General features: G+C 37.1%; 1 protein-coding gene across 1 annotated transcript in view; it reads right to left on the bottom strand.

Moving 5' to 3' along the window:
- Nucleotides 1-20,624, bottom strand: part of step (cytohesin steppke) — a 102,135-nt gene extending 81,511 nt beyond the window's left edge. Inside the window, exons 1-2 of the mRNA XM_017616821.1 lie at nt 20,399-20,624; nt 19,235-19,308 (exon numbers count right to left, since the gene is read on the bottom strand). Of these exons, the coding sequence (XP_017472310.1) occupies nt 19,235-19,308; nt 20,399-20,480 (156 nt within the window). The 5' untranslated portion in view covers nt 20,481-20,624. The remainder of the gene's footprint in view (nt 1-19,234; nt 19,309-20,398) is intronic.
- Between the last annotated feature and the right edge of the window lie 1,916 nt (nt 20,625-22,540).

Here is a 22,540-nt window from a genome sequence, read left to right as displayed (position 1 = left end):
GTGACTTTTATCAACTACAAACTTGCACTTTATTGCACTAAAGTTTTATATACTATAAAACTCCATACCGAAAGTTTTTTCAAAATTCCGATGAAAAAGTTTAATTTTTTTTTAATTTTGTTGAATTTTTCAAAATTTTGTAATAAGTTTGAATCTTTCATTTATATATGTATGTACAGTCAGTGTCAGTGAAAATCGTACAGTAAATTTCTTAAATTAAAGCAAAAATAATTTAATTTTCATCAAAACTTCGCACTTTTTATTAAGAATTTTAAAAAATTGTTTGGTTATTCAGTTTTTTAGCCAATGGGATTTTAGTATAATAAAGTGCAAGTTTGAAGTCGCTATAAAATACCGTTGATTTTTGAGATTTTTTTTTTACTCGACGGCATTGGTGGTTTCTTCCATATTCCAAAACCTGCGACAAAAAAGTTTTCAAACATCAACGGTATTTTGTTGCGACTTCAAACTTGCACTTTATTATACCAAAAACTGCATACCCGAAAAAATTCTTAAAATTCTGAATAAAATGTTTGAAATTTTTATGAAAATTTTACGATTTTTTTATTTTTACAAAGTTATAAACTTTGAGTTTTATGGATTTTGTTGTAGCGTGAACTATATTCTTATTAAAGGTTAATAAAATTTAAATGAAACAAAATATTTAAAAGAAATATAAAAAAGTTATTGTACGGTTTCACTGTGCGACAGTAAATTTTACACACACAAAAAATGAATATATTCGCGACACTACACTATGGGGTAAATTATTGTCAAAACGAGTACATAGTTTTTCTCACTGAAGCCAGGACTTTTTTAAATTTCAATTTATTGCTTTTAAATTCTACACCATATTGTTATTCTACATTGCACTGATTTTTTTAAATATTTTTTTGAATCAATTATATCTTTAAAATTTCAAAGCCCTTTAAAAAACTCCTGATTTCAGAGTGAAAAACTAAAAACGCAGCTTTACTACATTTGGCCCATAGTTTCGTGAGTATAGCGATTCTTTCGTGAGTTTTAAAATTTGTTTGTTTTTTATTGCACGGTGTTTTCACTGACACTCTCCGTATATGGTTTTCGTAAAAGCATGACCCTTTTTTTTAATAAAAAAAATGACTTGAAAAACATTGTGTATATGTATTAAAAAAATAAACACGGGAACACTTGCTTGAGACACTGTACGTATACGTTCAGCGACAGCCATAATTCCGCGTGTGGTAAAAAAAAACTAAAATGAAAAGTAGTTTGGGCTACCCCGGACCACCGTGTGGAAAAATGGCCTCACATTAGCTCAGCGAACTCTCTTTAGAGTCACTGTACACAAATTCATCCGCATACCACTTAACATACGACTAAGTATTCGCGCTGCCTCTTGCTACCCGCTGTCGCATTAAGTAATAGTTGGTGCGCGCGAGCCCTTATTCCATCGCTTTCGAAGGCCTTCTCGCCCAAAGTTAGAACACATTGCACTCGAATAACACCAATGCATCAGCAGCAGCAGCAGCAGCCACCTCACCTCATTCATTGGTGGTGATTGTGTGGCAAGTCCTACAATGCATTTGTCACTTTACTGCAATTTACGTACAACATTTACAATTGCAAAACAGCAAAATGGCAACTGACTGCTTTCATTGTTTGCCAGCGCGACGCTGCCAACACTCAGTCCCCTCTCAGCTGTGCAACCACGACCCGCGCGACTAGGCGATAGATAAAAAAAGTCATAGTTGCATAGGAAAATTTACATGTAAATCAACAATGTGATTGGCGCAGCAGTTTGTGGCATTTGCCGTCATTCATGTTGCACATGCATTCGTGCATAAATACTTGGGCTACATTTGCAAGCACATAGTTTCGCTTGTATTTGTGGTGCTGCTTGTTTATTGCGGCGCTTTCTGTGTGTGTGTGTACTTAGGCAAAGCCACGAGCAACGCCTAGCAGTGACAAACGAAAACCCACAAATCCCCATACAAATGTACAGCCTGCGACAAAACTATAGCACCTCAACATTTTGATCAGTTTTACCTATTTATCTTTTGTTTGTTTAGTTTTAATTATTTTTCTGTAAAAGTAAAGCACTTTATCTAACAAAAACCATATAAATCCAAATATCGAAATTTGTAGAAAAATTTTTAAAATTCCACAAACTTTTCATCACACTCTATGCATTTTAATTAGAATTTATAGAACAATTTTTGGTATGCAGTTTTGTAGCATATTATATTCTAGTACAATAAAATGCAAGTTTCAAGTTGATAAAAAAATTGTGTTGATTTTTGATTTTTTTTCTATGAAAAAAATTTATTTAAAAATTCTATTAAAATGCTGGGAATTGGAATGAATAGTTTTTGGAATTTTTGTATCAAGTTTGAAATTAGCATTTGTATGGTTTGTTAGAAAAAGAGCTATAATTTAATAAAAACTTAATGAACTTTAAAAAAGCAAAAGAAAAGTAGTCAAAACTGGGCAAAATGTTGAGGTTCTAGTGTTGTGTCGCGGACTGTATACATATTTGCACTTTAGTTAGTGTGTGTATGTACTTCTAAAACAGCCACTTCACACGAACAAAGCAACTGGCGGCCGCCCCTTACATAAATGCGGGAACATCTAAATTCACCGCAAACAAAGCAAACATCACTTAACTTTGGCTACCTACCAGCCAGCAATATCCTCTGCAAGTTGCCGGTCTGATAGGAAGTGGTGTTGTTTGTTTTGTTGTTGTTGTAGTGGTAGTAAATTGTAAAAGTAATCGAATTAAAGCATAGCACAAAAGACAAGACAATAAACAAAAAAACGGAATTTCTTATATCCAAGAGATAGCTCCAACATTCGGTCGTTAACAATAAGAAGAAAGGTTGTTTGTGTTTTCGTCGTTTAGGTTCGAAAGAGCTTTGAAATTAACAGGGCAATTCTGGCAACTATCTTTCAAGACAGCCCAGACAAAAATCTTTCGTAAAACAATTGTCACTTCTGGCAACTATCTTAAAAGCTCTTTACTGTCTTTCGAAAGACTAATTGAAAGATCTGCTAACGAGGAGGTCGAAGCGTTATGCTGTACGACTTTTAGCAATAATTAAAACAAAATTAAATTAGATTTAAAAAAAATATTTATTTATTTTTAAAGCAATACATATTAATAAATATAATAAAAAAATAAAACGAAAATAAAGCAAAAATAAAGAAATATATTTTCAAAAATTGACAGTAATTTAAAAAAATACTTATTTTAGAACAAATCTAAAAGTTAAATTAGAAAAAAAAATTAAATGAAAAAAGGAAAAAATAATGCTTAAAAATTAAATAAAATAAAAAAATAGTTTTTTTTTTATTTTTATAACAAATTCTAAAAATTTTAAGAAAATTCATTTACGAAAAGACAAAAAATTATAGTAAAAAAATAACATAAAGATCCTAAAAATTAAATGAAGTAAAAAATATAGTATCTATCGTTTTAAAACTACAATTTAAAAATTAAAAAAAAAAATATTTAAATTAAAAAAAGAAAAAAAAAATAGATAAATATAAATCCCTAAAAATTAAATGGTTTTTGATAAGAATTGTTTTTAGCAATAAATCTAAAAATTAAAAGAATAATCAACTAGAAAAAAATGTAACTTTACAAAGAGAAAATAAAATTAAATTAAACGAAAAAAACCTTTAAAAAAAATAATATCTAACAAGTAATTTTTAAGCAAAAACAAAAACGACTTCTGGTCTCATCAGTATGGGACCACCTATGAGACACCACCTTTCCGATGCAAAAATAATTATCGAAATCGGTTGACGTGGTCCAAAGTTATGCGGTAACATGCATAAAAAAAAATATATATATTCCTCCTCCTTTTTTGGAAGTCGGTTAAAAATTAAAAAAGAAGCAAAATTAAGTTAAGAGGAAAATAATACATAAAACAAGTATCTGTAAATTAAAAAATATATATTTCTCTTTTAAAAAAAATTACATCTAAAAATTAAAAGAAAATTCAATTAAAAAAGAAACATGCTGTCCGAGGGCTCGAACTCGGATCGCTTGAATGGCATGCCTGTTCTCTGTTCACTCGGCCATTCGGGCTGTTAGAGCGAGCTAAATAATATACAACTGCTTTCTTTTAAAATAGATCTTCATCACGAGGTGTGAATGAGAGAGCTTTTTTTCTAAGATTTTTGTTCTAGAATAATAAAAGTCTTTCGAACTATTTTGCCATCGGTCTTTCATTTGTCTTACGAAAGACTTTTTACTAGCCTAACCAGAATTTCCCTGTAATTTCCCAATGAGATAGACTTCAATACATCTGACGAGCAACTCAATGCAAAGGCGAATATGAAATCATAAATTCAACGAGTCAAGAACCACTTCTTCTATACGCTAGACCCTTCCGATCTTACGACTAATGAGTACTTCCGATGAGTTGATAATCACAAGCAGGCAGGTTCAATTCACTTTCGAGTGAAATTTAACCAAAGCCACTTTGAATTAAAATTTAATGGGGTTGAAATTCAGTCGAAAGTGAATTGCAGAACCTACCTGAACAACTGTATTTGAGGTCACATATTGGAACAGGCTTAACTTCCTCTATTCTCTAACTAAGCCTGAAATTACGACAAATTAACCTTTTAACAAGTCTAGCTTAGGCTGGGAGTTATATTCGGATATAAGAATGTCAGATCAAAAACAAAAAACAGATATTTAATAAATATCAAGATCTGTAAACACGAATATCCGAAAGGATGACCAGATATCCCAATATACAGATATATTAGCCATTCTAACTCCACTTAAGTCGAATCTTGACTGCCTATCCATCGTTAAAAGGATCCTGAGGAACTCTATCAGAGATTACATATTTAAGTGATCAAGTCCCACTTCTTCTCTTTTCCAAACCATTCCGATCTTATCATGAATCAGCCATTTTAACAAATTGCTGCCTGCACTATCTGTTTTAACCCTACTTACTAAATCCAAACTATTCTCTAAATTAGATCGATCTTTCGACGGATTAATCTCTGAATAAGTTACTGCCTATAACCTTTCTAAACTCTACCGCAGATTCCGTATAAAAGGTAACAAGTATCACTTATTTTATTCCCTTAACTATCCTGATCTTGGGACGAAATAGCCCATTAAACAAGTTACCTCCTACACTTTCAATCTTAACTCCATTTAAATCGAATCACGACTACCTAGTCATCATTGAAGAGATCCTCAATCGCTCAATCCCATACATAAGGGGTCAAGTCTCTCTTCATATATTCTCTTAACCACTCCGATTTTGGGACGAAATAGCCCATTAAACAAGTCACTGCCGACGTTTCAATTTTAACTCAACCTGAATTCAATCTACACCAAATGATCTTCGTTGAAGTTATCCGCAAAAAACTTGAGCCGGCGCTAGTCAATGCTAAACGGATTTTTTTAATGAACTCTATTCCTTCTTTCAGAACCACAGTTCTAATCTAAGGAGCCAGTCGCAGAATAACAGAATATTTGTTTTCTTAAATTGCCGATTTTTTTACAGATTAATACATAGTTCCAAGTTGTCTAGCCTTCAGTTAATAGACGCTACATAATGTCCTATATAACCAACCAACAAGATCAGCCTTTCGTTCCCACGACAGTCGGGTCTACGTAACCGGAACGACCCAGATTTATATCTGGCCAAGGACTGTCACTCCAGCAACAGTCCCCAAAAAGTCTTTGGGGAATTTGTATGCTGCTACAACAACAACATCAGCCTTTCGACTCACTTTTCTGATCAATCAAAATATTACTCGAAAATAAATTGAGATGAAAAAACGAATAGCAAGCAAGCAAACGCTGCACTAATAGCCCGTTTCCACCAAGAGCTTAACTGCAGTTAAGAGCCCGGGTAAGTGCTTGTACTTAATATGAGCAATTACCCCTACGAGTTGAAATCTCTTTTTTCCAATAGGCATAAACTGCAGTTAAGGCTTGGTGGAAATGAACTATAAGTTATCAAATGTCATCACTCTTGTTACAAACAGGTTTTTCTCCCGACGTATCGCACCTCATTGACTAAAAAATTATTATTGGCTTAGGCGACTCAAAAGTAAGCTTACTTAACTTGGTAATAGAACAAAGGAACAAAGCTTTTACTAGGACATTTAATATAAAAACTTTTGATTATTTTGCTTAGTAAAGAATCTCCGAAACAATTCGATTAACTGAATCCTCAGCTAACTATCCATACTTACGTCGACGACCAACCAATTATTTCCCTACTTTCAACTTTTCAAAGCAGATAAGACTAAGTTACTAAAGCTTAAGCTAGAAGTTGGTAGAACTTTGATTTATGGTGAAACGATTAAGAACATCAGTAAAAATGGCTTGTGTCTGTTGTCAACAGTACGACCAGTCCTCAGAGTCAACTATGTCCGTAGAAGTGAGTGCTATTGCATCTTATTATAAATAGACTACAATGTTAGTGGACCCATAATCGATTAAGAGCTAGAAGGTGACATTCAAAACAATTAAAGATAAACTGTAAATAATAAAAGTTAATAAGCGCTCGTTAATGACGTCTATTTTAATTTATGTTTTTATGATTCTAAAAAAAAAAGAATAATTACCCACGATGCAAATAGCTCAGAACCAGCGCTGTTTGTATCTTATCAAATGTTTACTGGTTGGATTCACTTTACCGGAGGTGACTAATAGTCGCCGCTGATTTGGAAAACTACTGACAACGTAAACAACTTATGAATGATGATTTCTCGAAGGACAAAGATAAGAAAGAGTTAGGTTTTATATCAATAAGGGTCTCAAAAACAGAGAGCGTGTTCCTGGGTTCATACATACTATACATTAAAAAATTCCACTTAGAATGAGGAACAGGTTGTCGGATCAGGAAGAGCATTTGATACTATAATATTCAGAACAGACGGAGGGATTAACTCGGACTTAATCCGGAACAAATGCAGTTAATTCCCGAGTTGATCGGGATCAACGCTGCCGTCTGTTTATGCTTTTACGCAATTTATGTACATTAGGGTGCATCACTCTCAATACAAAAAAAAATCGGCACTGTTCTATCATAAATTTAAAATTTGTTGTCTTCCAAATTATTTTGGAAGAATATTACGATTTACGTGAGCTGGACCTATTTGAAAATACCTTTAAAAATCTGGCTTTTTACAAACAAAATTATTTAAAAAAATATATTTTTTCTAAAAAATCCGAAGAGTTTAAGCCTAAGAGGTTAATTAAATAATAATACTTTTGGATATATTTTCAATCGGCTTTCTTAAAATATAATACATTTTACGATTCTGGTAGAAAAATTGCAACTTTTTTTTTTTGATGCACCCTAATGTGCATACATACATTACCCAAGCTTGAGCCTTAAAGATAAATCCACACTCTTAATAAAATGTATGTTTTGTACAAAAAAAAGAATGTCTTCCTAAGGCGACTTCACATAACAACGTTCTAAATAAGCTTAAAACCTAAGGCAATATTTCATTGTCTTCCCCAGGCAAAAATTTCATTGCGAATGCATATAGTATAGAACACATGTGCCTTAAAATTTGGATATTTGTACGAGCGGGTATGAAAATATAATAGATATACTAGAGTCATTTTTATGCCGCATGCGACGGGCGTCATCCAATGTTTCACTCTCGACCGGCCGGCGAGCCAGCCAGCCAGCCAGCCAGTCAGCCAGCAAACACGCAGCGTTCCTGCCAAAATCAACAAGCACTATATGATTAAGAACACAAGTCCCTGGTATGTGAGTATGAAGCAAAGCAGACAAATTTTTCCGTCTCAACCGCGTTGCGCTGCTGGGCTGCACCGGCGAAAATATGCAAGAATTGCGTAAAAAATGTGGCCACTTGAAAGAAAGAACCCAATTGATTGTGTATGCGAAAATATTTTTTGGTAGCGAGTAGCTGATCCAAATTCGTCGCAAGCCCCACATTTTGGTTTTAATATTTTTATAGCCTTTGCCGATTCGATTAATCGCAAATCCCTTTAGCACCACACAGAAGCGCAAAAGGTTCAAATTTGCAATTTATTTTTAAAATTCACAAAGCTCATGTAAAAGGCATAGCGGAAGCGAACGATAAGATAGTACTAGTACGTATGTAGGTATGTAGGTACTACGAGCAATTCACATCACACGTTGAAGCACTTAATAATGGAAGAGTACATCGACGAGTGATTCTTGAATAGCACAAAATGTACTATGTAGTTCGATTGTTTGTTTTTGGTCGCCACCCGTCAAAACAAACGCTTCAGCAGCAGACGACGACGACGACAACTTGCGCGTGCATTCCTCCTTCGGTCATCACACAAATAGTGAACAACAACAAAACAGCAAATATGTGCATTTATACGTAAATACAAAAAATTCGCGACAACAAAGAAACCGACGAAGGGCACTTGAAGCATTTATAGCCTTTTATTTAATTTCTTTTTTTTTTTCTTATACACTTTATTTGCTTGCTATTCTTACTTCGCCTTCAAAGGATTTTTGGGCACTTTCTCCGCAATGCGCTTTCTGCACACAACTTTAGTTGGTTGTTTTTTGACGTAGAATACGTCTTACCTTAAGGTATGGGGGCTATGTTCAAATGTTGTAGTTGTAATTTTTAGAGCTTCACAAAAACGCTTATTGCACGAGAACTAATAAAGCGATTTCAAAGAAAAGTGTGGCGTTTCAAAGATAAAATTCCAAACCTGTCGNGCCTGCAGACCAAGACGAAGGCGCTGGGCTGTTCCTTTTTTTGTTTTGTTTAAAGCTTAAGCTGGCAATTCTTCATTAGTGTTAAAATAATATGAATCACTTAATATGCAAACTTTTGCAGTTTCTTTTTTTCGTTTCTATTCACACTTTACGAATTCCACTAGCTAGCAATTTTTTTATTAACCAAGGCGCGCGCGACCAGCGACCGTCACGCCAACATTTTGTTTAGATTCTCGAACTCAGACTAAAATCGAAAAGTCAAAAATAACAGCTGAAACATTTAGCAGCTCTCGCCACAACAGCCAGCCAAACAACAACCGGACGTAGTATGTACAACCAACCAAAGGCAAACAATGAACCAGCCACCAACCAACCTTCCCAGTCGGTCATGAGGTGGTGCTCTCGCAGCCAATGAAGAGACTACCTACCGGCTGACTGCTCGGTTTTGTTTTGATTCTCGCGCATTGGCTGGCTCTCTATTAGTAACCGGAAGGCTAATAAAAGCAACGGCTGAATAGCTGACTTCTCGTCGTTGTGTGAATTTGTTGACTTGGTCTTTTTTTGGAGTGGCAAATTACTCTTGGCAACTGTTGCTATCGCTGGCGCTGGTGCTGGTGCTGGTGCTAGCTAGTGCTATGAGGAGATGGATCATGATTTTTCGCACACGCGGTCATACAAATTAGCGCTTCGTTTATCTTATCAGTGGAAAATTATTCTTATGGCTGTCAAAAGATTTCACAAAGACGTCAAAAGATATATATCAAATCAACGAGGCTTCGTTTGGACAGCAAAATTATGGAAAATAAAAAGGTGCATAAATATTTGGCATATTTACTTGTGTCAACAATAGGAATTATTTTGATGGAAATTTAGCGATATTTGAACAAGAGATAATGCTGAATAAGATAAGCGGAGTGTGAGCGCGTGGTTAAAAGAGATTCTGATCAGATGACAAAAAAAAAATGTTAATAAAAATTTATTAAGCCTGTTCCAGGTACTTTAGAATTCGCAAGATTTAACAGGAAGCTGTTGCAGTACGACACCTTACAAAGGTTTATTACCAGATAACCAGATAAGCAGGAAGGTGTGAATACTTTAAATAACTTTTAACTAGGTAACCTGATAACTAGGCAACTGCAAACACCCACATAAATTTAGTAAACAAGTAAGGAAAGTCTCGACTTACAACGGCGCAGTGCCGGTCTAGTTAACTCGCCAAAAGATGACAGAAGGCACACAATCGATATCGATTGGTCAAAATTTCTCACACCAAATATTTTACAGGAAAGTAAGATGCGGAGATATGTCTAAATGGCACGACAGAGTTTGAAGAGATGTCGATTTGATTTTGAGCTACAGAGTGAATTGGACAACGAAAGAAAAAGTCAAACCTCTGGACCCGACAGCGGGGAGATACGTCGTCGCATGCCCCCTTAACCCCACTCAACTAACGCCCCCGTCCCTATGGGTGATTCCTCGTTGCCTGCCATTTTTAACCGACTTCCAAAAAAGGAGGAGGTTATCAGTTCGTCGGAATATATATATATATATTTTTTTTTAGGTATGTTACCGCATAACTTTGGACCTCTTCAACCGATTTCAATAATTCCGATCAGTGGATCATGAGATATATATATATATATATATATTATGAGAGTTGAAGTCGTTTTTTTTTGCTAAAAATTACTTGTTATTATTTATGCATGTAGGTATGTACCTATTGAAGCCATCAAACCCACAAAAATAGGGCCTACTAATTGTTTGCAGTACACACCTCTGGTTCTCATGGAGCTGCTGAAGTAACTGAAATACATCAATAATAACGGCTTAAGCATTTTTCCGCAGTAGTTCAGTGTTGTGATAATTCAATTTTATTTATCACTAGTTGCTTTATTAAACGAAGCTTTTCAATGCATAGCAATTGCGCAAGCAAACAAAAATTATTATGACTCAACTTCAATATATGAAGATATGCATGTAAGTTACAATTGTACACTAAGTAGATAAGCATTTTAATTATATTTACACAAACAGCGAGCTATTCAAAGCATGTCGTTATCAAACATTTTTATTTAAAACTAGCCTGAACCCGCGCTCTGCTCGCGTGGTAACAGAATATGGTAGGCCAGTTTTATAGTTTGAAATGCAATATTAACTTTGGTAAATATGACTGCATACCAAATCTCAAGTTCATGTGACTTATTATGCTTCCGAAGTTATAGCTGATAAAAAAAATTCCACGCCTATGGGATGTGCCACGCCCACTTTTTAAACTAATTTATATATACCTTACTATAGGCACCTACCATAGTCTTCGTACCAAATTACAAGTTCTTTTGGCTTATGGTTCCGAAGTTATAGCAGATTAAAAATTTCAGCCCTATGGGAGGTGCCACGGGCCGTTGCAAAATATACCTACTGTGTATGTAGCTGCAAATAAAACCATACCTATAACCTTCCCGTGGTAAAAACAAAAATAAGTGCGATTCCGTGTCGCGGTTCAAAAGTTATAAGGTAATAAACAAACAGACATTCACATTTATATATATATAGATTAAAGTTTTATTTATTTATTAAATTCTAAAATATTTGTAATAGTTTTATTTGGTTATTTAAAAATATGTATGTACATTTGTATGTAAAATCATATAAAATACTTTAATACCGATCATAAAGAAGACTCTGCTAAGAGTGTATTTAAGATCTTAAGAAAGCAATTCTCTTTGCTAAGTAGTCGCTGAATGTCAACAAACATACGCAGTGAATGCTCACACGTATAAATAATACAGACAGCGTTTAGAGAATACACGCTTTGAGAACACGAATATTGCATAGTTTCAGGCGATTGCATATTCGCTACTAAAAATTTAGAACATTTTACCCAAGGCATATTTAACAAGGTAGAAGTGACAACTAGCTCGAACTCTCTTGTAGCTAGTTAAATATAATGCCAAAAAACTGTAAATAAACAAATTAACCCTATGAGGTGCGCGTGCTATGTTTGCTACAAATTAGCATCAATTGAACCTCATAATGATGAAATTATACCAGGTGTAGTAATAAGAGCGAGATGAAAGAATTGACCTTATCTCATTTGAAAATTTGCTTTTAAAAATTTGTATAAGATAGCCGCATGTCAGGAAAATAAACCGATAAAGCTTTTTTATGTATGTACGTATACCAATTTTAAGGATTACTCCAATATTACCTTCAAAGAATTTTAGCTGCCTTCGCATCTTATATGCACATATATGTATATATGGACAGAAAAGAATATCTCATAAAGGAAACCACGTCATTAAATGAAATAAATGTTTTATGAAACTGTTTTAAACATTTTTTTTTTTTTGTTTCTATTCATCCAATGTTTTTGCGCGTTTAGTTAAATATTTACTTCAAAAAAACATCCCCACTTATAAAAAAAGATTTAATGTTATCTACTACATGCGTATGTATATCATATATTGTAAGAAAATTCTCCTACTCAGTTCTGAATTTCCGTGGCTTCAGGCAACCAAGTCTTCTAACTTAGCAACTAGGCGCCTTAAAGTATCGCACCACTTTCCACACAATGCAAAGCTCGTAGTTCCTGCTCCTTTTCATTTTTGTATATGTATGTATCCATAAATGCATGTGGTCGAAAAACAAAAACAAAAAATCACATAATTCAAAACTATCTCAAAGCACAATTGAATTTTTAATGAAAATTAGAAAATGCCCACTTGTCGGTGTTCAAAAGAGAGAAATGTCAAAATCACTTCTACCTTGTTTAATATGCCTTGATTTTACCTAAAAAACGCTGTGACAAGAAATAAGAATAGCTAAAGGCGATTTTAAATGCATATGCACATACTTTACGAAGTAACTTTTAAGCCCAAGTTAGCTGACTAAGGGCCAAATTCTCAGTGCTGAAAATCTGTCGATTCTGAGTTAACTACGCGCTGTGAATTTGGCCCTAAAATGTTTAAGCTGAAATTAGTCAAGATCACAGAACGTATACTTAAACGCAGTCTGTATACGCAGAATTTTATCTATTACTGGAGCCCTCAGTGTTGCTTACTACAGTGTTGCCACTCATCAATGCCTTTTCATAAACTTGCCTTTTCAACTACAATTTTTCGTGCTATAATAGATCGTAGCTAAATATAAACTACTTAGTTTTCAACAAAAAACCTTATTCAATAGCAAATTTCAAATATTTTAAACGTATTTTGTATAGGAACTTATAACTTTTTTACCATCTGCAAAACTGGCGAAGTGGCAAACATCTATATAAGGAAGAAATCAGCTGACACGGAAAAATCTAAATTCCGCAGATTTCTGCGCTACGGGCTACGATTACAGAAAAATTCTGCGGTGTTGAGTTTTCATTTACATGGCGCTTTGGTAAGACAGATGACTCGGGTTTACGTACCGGTAGGCTTACGTTCTTGACTAATTTTAGCTTTAGCTTAAGTACCTAAGCGTCTGCTGTTTCATTTACCTCACTTAAAATTGTAAAACCTAATTTCGCTAACAGAATACTTAGATAATATTTTAATTTCAATCAAAAAAAGTACTCAAATTAACTAAAAGTTGACTAAAGTTTGGTGAAACGGATGATTGGCAACATACAAGTCATGTGTTCCCAGGAATGTATGTAGTATCTACTATAAACTCACGGACGAAATCTACCTAATCAACTACATACCAGTTAACACGATGGACGGGTCTACGTAACCGGCCGCGACCCAGATTCATGTCTGGCCAAGTACTGACACTCCATCATCGTTCCCCAAAAATTCTTTGAGGACTTTGCAGGCTGTTACAACAACCACAACTGTGTACAGATCGCTTCTACAATACCTGGCTCTCCGCTCCATCATAGCACGGGTTTGACAACAACAAAGTCAGTTGCTTTAACTATCTTACTGCCAAACGGTATATAAACCGATCTCACAATTGACACATTCGGGCTGGGATACCTGACCAAGGAAGGAACATGTCCTGCAAATACGGAGGCAATATTAAAACAACAATCCAAACCAGACAGACATAAAGCGTATTTACCCAAAAAACGAAAGGGAGCTATTTAAGTTGTTCACACTTACCTGGTTATCAGGTTATCTGGTTAAAAATTATTATTCTGTAGTGTATGTTATTGTCTTTTTTTATTCAGTTTACAACAATAATAATATACACTACAGAATAATAATTTTTAACCAGATAACCTGATAACCAGGCAAGTTTGTTCCACAGCTTGTGGAACAAACCTAATATAACCACATAACCAGATAACCTGATAACCAGGCAAGTGTGAACAATCCAATTGTTTTAGCGTATCCCCAAATCGGCTGTGATTGGCTCAGGATTCCTTATCGCCTTGTATAAGTTGTCCTAGAGCCAGTTTTTCTGTGCACGCCTGATTTGACCTTAGTTAAAGCGCTGCTGTTGTTTTTGTTGTAACAGCGTACAAATTCCCTAAAGAGTTTTGGGGAGCGTTGCTGGAGTGACATTCCTTGGCCAGATATAATCATGGTCGGTGCGATTACGAAGACCCGGCTGTGGTGGGAACGTAGTTTAAACGCTCAACCTGGCTATTTCAAACTAAGTTTAGCCCATCATAAGTTCAAACTAGCATTGAAAAACTGGCCCTTATACTGTACCTTATGTACATACATACATGTTAATGAAGCCCCGCTGAACCCTTAAAATCCACACAGCTAACAACTTTGCACTTTCGGCCGATCTCGTCGAAACAGCAAGTTGCTCTATTCCATTGGCCACGACTGGAATATTAGTTCATATAGATGATGCTATATACATATGTATGTATGTAACCGCTGCAACTGGAAATGACATTCCCACGACAGCCGGTTCTACGTACCGGAATGATTCGGGTTTTACCCGACCAAGGGCTGTTGTTTCGACGATCTAATCCCATTTAGGTCGGCGAAGTGTCTCAGAAGATGTTCGTCCATGGGGCTACATTCGCTACGTTTTCTTCTACTCAGGGCTGGCATCGAGTCAAACCCAAGGCCAGAAACCTACACCTGCTGTGTATGCCAGAGAGGACTACACCACAACTCCACCTCAGTCAAGTGCAATGCTTGCGAGGGGTGGAGTCACCCCAGAGTCTGCTCAGGACTACGGACACGTCGGCAGTGGACCACGCCTGGAACTGACTTGGCTGAGCAGATAGACGAATCGACATTCTGCACAATGAACGACGACGCACCCACCAGGATTATGGGCAGATGCCGCAGCCTGCCAGACATAACAATAGTCAGCGCTGGTCTGATGGACAGTATATCATGGCGACCTATACTGACTTTGGCATCAGACCATCTGCCCATAGTCATCTCGATCGNTACGGACACGTCGGCAGTGGACCACGCCTGGAACTGACTTGGCTGAGCAGATAGACGAATCGACATTCTGCACAATGAACGACGACGCACCCACCAGGATTATGGGCAGATGCCGCAGCCTGCCAGACATAACAATAGTCAGCGCTGGTCTGATGGACAGTATATCATGGCGACCTATACTGACTTTGGCATCAGACCATCTGCCCATAGTCATCTCGATCGATAAACCAACCGACTTTGCCTTCCGCGCTGAAAACACCTTCGCTGCTCTCCCCACACCAACTGACGTCCACCTTGGTGAACGTAAGTTTCGCAGGGCTGTCACCGCTGCTGCAGCTCGCTTCGTACCGGCAGGATGTATCACCGACCCACGTCCAAATTTCTCTGCTGAAGCGGCTGTTCTAGCCGATGAGCGTGATAGCCTTAGTCAGGCCGATCCCGGAGATCCCCGTATCAGGGATCTCAACGCGGAAATTCGGAAACTAGTAAACGTACACAAGCGGAAGAAGTGGGAAGAGCATCTGAAGACCTGTAACTTCACCTCTGATGCTGAAAAATTTGGGTCCTGCGGGGGTAGCGTACCTAACGGAGGAGATTCTTATCGGCCGATAACACTCCTTTCCCCGGTAGCGAAGACACTCGAGGCCTTGCTGCTCCCGTATTTCACAAACCACTTGACCCCAGCGAAGCATCAGCATGGTTTCCGTAAAGTGCACAGTACAACAACAGCACTTAACGCCATAAACACTCAGATAACTCGTGGCCTTAACCGTAAACGTCCCTGTGAGAGAACGATTCTAGTAGCGTTGGACCTGTCAAAGGCTTTTGACACTGTCAGCCATTCCACGCTACTAGAAGATATATAGGCTTCCTCTCTCCCAGAGGCTCAAACGGTGGTCGGCAAATTATCTGAGTGGTCGACACTCGTCGGTAATGTTTAGAGACAAATCGAGCAAACTTAGAAAANGCAAAGTGTCTAGCCACCTCCCCTACGAAGTCCTCTGCGACCCTGTTCACAACCTCGACGAAGGAGGTCAGGCTACCGATCGAAATTCACGTCGATGACACACCAATTCCGACGGTGAATAATCCTAAAATATTTGGAGTAACATTCGACAGCCTGCTCTCCTTCTCAACGCACGCAACCGCTATTGTCAATAAAGTACAGAGCCGCAACAAGGTCCTCAAGTCGCTAGCCGGCAGTACTTGGGGCAAAGACAAAGAAACGTTGCTGGCAACATACAAGGCAATAAGCCGGCCGGCTTTAAACTACGCAGCACCAGTGTGGTCGCCGGGGACTAGTAGGACGCAGTGGATGAAGCTACAGACGGTACATAACACAGCACTTAGGACAGCGACCGGATGCCTCCTGATGTCTCACGATGCTCTGCAAGCAGTTTCTGGTTGGGAGCCACAGATGTGGCCACCCAAATAGACAGCTGCTAGCAGAGGAGCCCTCGCCGAGGCACGTCAGGAGGCATCTATGTATATGAACTGACGGACGAAGTCCAGAGGTTCATTAAGCAGCCTCTGGACCCGTCAGCTTACAGACAGGCCCTGAACGAGATTCACAGGGACGCAGTCTCGAGTTATGTAGACTCAAGACCTGTGAATGCCGTTCTAGGCACACAAACACCGGACATTGACGCGACGGAGCTCCATCTGCCTCGGGAGACGAGAACAATAGCCCAACTTCGCTCTGGCTACTGCAGCAGGCTAAACTCCTACCTGAGTAGGCTAAATGCGGATGTGCCGAATGAATGTCCGGCATGCGGAGAGACCCCTCACGACTCGAAACATCTCTTCGCATGCCCGGAAAACCCCACAACCCTAACGGCGTCGTCCCTGTGGACCGACCCCATAGAGGCTGCACGCTTCTTGGGGCTGCCGTTAGTGGAACTCGACAACAACGACTGAGATATCAACCGATCTGGGCGGGGTTGTTGTAGCCGCTACAACAACAACAACAATAAAAACTGGAAATGACTTGGTTTTCATTGCATAGGTCGATTGGGTGATTGCCTTTTACTAGAAATAAATCTGGTTCTTCCTGAAGAGCCGAATGCCTTAGGAACTCCCAGAAACTGAACTTCAGAAGTCTTAAATAAAAGGGGTTTTATCAAAATAAAAACATTTGCAGCTTGTAAAAAGAGTCTACATGTCAATGAAGAGGAAAATGACCAGCGAATATTACATCAAAGCTTTCATAGGCATGCATATGTATAACCATTGCGATATCTAACTTATCAGGCTCCACTTAAATTAAACTTTATGAAGGAGAAACACGTCAAGGCTGAGTGCATTGCACTATCATTGTTTTACAAAATGTTTATAGATTTTAAAAACTGTGTCTTGCTATTAAATACTTATGTATATCAAAAATGCGTCAACTGCAAATATGTGCAGTTTCCTTATCTACGAACCATGAGCGTAATTATTTTGTTGCTTTTGTGTGATAACCGCTTTAAGCTGACTACATATTTACATCCTTTTGGCATTGACACACTTTTCATGCTGATAATAACTGGCTGCATGTGTGGTCTATTGAATGTGATTTAAATATAAGTATAGTAGTATTTCACTATAATTTCAATTTAAAAGTACTTTGCTATTAAACATAAATTACTAACCTCTAAAGTGTACTTCACTTTTTTGCGGAAAAACAGCTTTTGCATTACCCTCATGTCGATTGTGATTTGCATGTAATCATTTCCATTTAATACTCTTATAACTAGTATGCAATTAAATATTAACACTTTACGAAAACTAGTTTTGCCCCGAAACGCCGTTCCGTCATTTTCCGCGTGCTAATGCATCTTCAAATTTGGCCACTTTGGTGTAGGTATATGCCGGGCGAAAACCATGTGCCCGCGGCCAAAGGCATAGTGCATAAAAGTGTATGAACGTTAAAGTGCAACTATGTACATATGTATGTGCATACATATGTACAGAGAAAAACAGTTTTTAAGTGGAATGCGACAACATTTGAGTGCATGAAAGAAAACCAAATGCAATTTTTCCACACTTTTCCGTCGTTTGTTAACACGTGCAACTACACAAAGTAAATAATATAATAACTGGCTGCTATTGCTAACTTGTTAAGGCCTCAAGTTGCTTTATATTTGCATAACCAGTTAGGCATACGCTGACCGCCCAAACGGCTTGTGTTTATTTATTTTAGCAATTTATTATTTTTAAATTCAAGCGCCAGCAAGTCTCAGGCGAGTACTGGATTCCCACGCCCACCAGTTACGATTGGAAGTCGCGTGAGTGAATCCGCGTTGACTTAACTGTTCATTGCTCTCATTTGAGTGATGAAAAATTTGAAAGTACATAATTAATGCAAGACTGACTAAAATGGAAGCAACCTACAAGAGTTTATTTATTTCTTTTTTTTTACTATAGAAATCTCTGCATAATTATGGATATTAACAGAAATAAAAGAACCACTCTTTTATATTTTTTAGCGGTTAAAAATTTAAAATGTGTGTGTCTGCTTTTTAGCAATCTATGTATTTATTTAAATAACACTACACGGGTTTTTTTGCGGCAAAATTTTGCATTCAATTCGTAAACAAACTGTCCATATCAACAAAGAAAAGTAGGGTAGCGCAAAAGTGGAAAATGAAACAAAAAAAAGAAAGAAAATTCAAAAACAATTCACACACAAGTGAGGGATTAACCTCAAAGCAACAAGAGTAGACAACCAAAACAAAGCCATACAAGTAAACAAAAAAAAAAAACAAATTAATACTATATCGGAGTAACATAAGAGCTGTATAAAAGCATTTTCCCAAGCTACCCAAGCAAAATTGCGAAGACTAAAAATAAACTTGCAGACAACACAAATTTGTAGTGTCGCTTGCGAGTACACAAGTAACCAAGTCTGGCTTCACAAGGCGTGGTAGTGCAGATTATCAGCATGCTTCTTGAATTGCTCTATCAGTCACCAGCAAATATTTTCTTTTATTTTTATTTAATGTTTATGACTCACTCAATACATATTGAAGTGGAGTTGTTTGGTACCTAAATGTGAATGACGAATTAATAGCAGGAACATATGACAGCATAATTGTATTTAACTAGTATAGTTAATTAACTATTGAATGGCTTTAGAGAGAGGTAACACATAAATTTAAAATGATTGTTTTTGTAGACATTAGCTTGTGAAACACTTACCTGAATTTCCAGTAAAAGCTCTTGCTTTTTTCGACGCAACTCAATTAACAATTTTTGTTGTTCAGGCGTTAATTCTGCAAGAAAAGAAGAAAAGAATATGCGCGTAAGTTGTATTGTTTTACAGTGAGGGAAAATAGGAAATAAGCGCAACTACTATAAAATGGCACAGATAAATGGTGGAGTGGAAGTGTGTCACATAACAGAACGGAATAATTGCATTTTCGAACATTGTTTATACATTTTTATGGTTTTTGACTGCATAGTTTTGTTGATGTGCACTTTATTATGAGAACAGCAGATACCAGTGAGATTTTTTTGGATTTCAAAATTAGCCAGGACTTGGCGCAACAGAGTGGTTCACTTTTTTACTCGTACAAAGCCATAACACTTGCTAAAACTACTCGTAGGAAAATGTGGTGTACCCATTTCTGCTTCCGTACTGTCGTTCATAAACTTTTGATGTCACAAACAATAATATTTTTAACTTCCGCACACTTTGACTGCTTACTCAGGCACTTCTTATGTGCGCCTAATTCCTTTGTGTGTAAATTGACCCTCTTAATACCTTCGTAGCTGCAAACAAATAAGGTAAGCCACCACCCCAATTTGCCAATTAAGCCAATTGTCAACTGCCTACAACCATATGGATTAGAATTAATTTATTAGGTTCAATAAATATGGGCATCCACTATGCATATGGTGCGCAAAGGAATGTCCCGCTGTAAAGTCAACAGTAGCCTATTAAATTCAATAAGAGTTGCTCAAGAGGAATGGACTCAGCGCACATTACAATGTTTATTGCCTTATTTCTTTTTAATTTAATTACGATATACAAAGTTTCTGCTCATGATGGCTACCGCGATTAACTTAATAAACTAAACCTTAATTAACAATAGCGGTTTGTGTGCTACTTGCTCCTTGACTTTCACCTGGCTGCCAACAGCCTAACTAAACGTCAACAAAACGCCCAACTTTAAATTTTTATGGAATTGGTATACATTTTTCCGCAGATATACCTATATCTAACCATTTGGTTCAATAAAGGTATACTGTTGAATATGTAAATTGTAATTGAATGCAAATTGTGGCAAGTATGTAGTCCATTCCTTCAGTATTTCAATTTGTTTGGTAGTCGTTTTACATTGCCCATTCTCGCTTCGTTACCTGGCGTTGTAAAGTCGCTTCGACCAGCGGTGGATGCTTTGGAAATCGCACCGTACGAACGATTATCCATCGCGCTAATCATTTTAGCCACGGCACAACTTTATTTAGGGCGCTATTTTACAATTTAATTAATTATTTTCATTATGAATATTCACAATTTTCACACACACAAAAAAACACAAATCGGATTTTTTTCTTTTCGTTGCTGTTTGGACGCGTTTTTGTTTCTGCATTTTGCTTTTGCGACCCGTCCTTGCTTTTTGACAGCATAACGCGTTGCCACCTAGCTTCAATGGCTTAAGAAAACATGGTTGCATTTGTGGTGCGACAACTTTGTTGAAGCTAGTCACCAGCAGATGACGCGGTAGAAATCGTTGTGCGCCTAGCATATGTCACCACCACCGGACAATAACACAAGATACGGTAGCTAAACCACAGGCGCTCATTAGCGGTAGTTAGCGTAAGGTCGATAACTAAACATAAAGGAATTGTTGCGTCTTCACTGAAGGATAGCGAAAAATATAAATGGCAGCAGCCCAGTGCGCAACCGGAAAGGAAAGGAAATGAATTTTGGTTTCTTAAAAAGAACTGGTGTTACCAGACAATTTTGTACTTACCCCAAATACGTTTAATTCAATTTACATCGATACTCGGCTGTACTTATCCAGACTATCGTCTCCGCCTAGCCCGTGTGCTTTTCCCCAATGTGCCTTTGGAACTCCTGATATGAATTTGTCTTGAAGATGCATCGTTCACATTCGTATATAAATTTGCCAGGATGTTTGCCGGTTTTCAGCACATGTTTGCGCAGATTATCGAACGTACTGCAACGGAATGAACAGTGTGGGCAAGCGAAGGGTTTTTCGCCGGTATGTGTGCGCATGTGTCGCTTAATATGCCCTTTGATGCGCGCTTTGAACTCACACTTGTCACAGGCGAACCATTTGGTAGGCGCGAGATGCGTTGCTGCGTGTCTGCAATGCAAAAAAAAAAAAACAATAAATACAGTGGTCGTACGGTATACCGAATGATATAATGCCTAGGTGCATACGCTATATCGAAAAGTACGTTATAACGAACTAAAATTTTATTATGAGAATTCAATAAAATCAGACCATACATTACATATGTATGTATGTATGAGCCCCATAGTCCAATTTACCTTAATGTTTTTCGTTTTTTTTTTTTTAATTCTTCACCTAATAACAAACGTTCACGCGGCGGAGGCATTTTCCCAATCCAATAAAAGCGACTAAGTACTTGTAAGAAGTTATTCTTTTTAACTGATGCTAATTCCACGTACGCAAAAATCATGCAAAATCATGTCATTCAAGCACACAAAGTAAACAAGTGTTCGTTATACATCGTTATTAGGTGCGTTCGTTTAAAATCTCCAGCAGAAACCAACCAACTGCCAAATTTCGGCGAAATGTCATCTGTTCTCTCACAAGAGAGAAATATCCAAAATAGTACGCGAACAGAAAATTTGCAGAAACTTGCAAGTTAGACGAACAGCTGATATAATTTTTGTTTACATACAAAAGTGTAAAATTTAAAACGTACGAAAAGTTATCACAAAGTGTTATACTGACACAGTTTATTGATTAAACAAATAACTACTTATTTCTTACAAGTTTAATTAGTCGCATTTTGTAATTTTTATCTTCCAAACCATCAAATTCAATTGTGTGTGATTTGCGTAGACGCCAACCAGCTGTTTTTGATCAGCTGTTTTCCTGTTGGCAAATTGCTGTTGGCAAAAATTTTTCCAGCAGAAACCAGCAGCTTCCCCTCAAAATAAAATGCCAGTTTGCTCTCTCAATTTCCCCTACTTTGCAAGTTTTTTGCGTACGCGAACGCAAAAACTTGTAAGTTTTGGTTAAACATGAACAATTAACAGCTACGCGAACGAACCTAATATTTTTCAACCCAAATTTTATCGCTTTAGAAAGGTAGTGAAGTAGAAGAAAAATGACTTCACGCATTATGCGATCAACACGACCGAAACGACAAAATCTGATGGTCTAGACGACATATTCGGTATGAAATTCCAACCGCATGAGTCAAAGAACAAATAGGGAATGATCCCGATGAATGAGAATTAAATGTCATATCGTCAAAATTGGACCTGACGGCCTAGAC

Source organism: Rhagoletis zephyria, unplaced genomic scaffold (genome assembly GCF_001687245.7).
Source record: "Rhagoletis zephyria isolate East Lansing unplaced genomic scaffold, Rhagoletis_zephyria_1.1 Rzeph_scaffold_00028, whole genome shotgun sequence".
Taxonomy (NCBI): Eukaryota; Metazoa; Arthropoda; class Insecta; order Diptera; family Tephritidae; genus Rhagoletis; species Rhagoletis zephyria.
The sequence above is the reverse complement of the archived record's forward strand: the minus strand, read 5'-3'. Positions and strand labels throughout refer to the sequence as shown.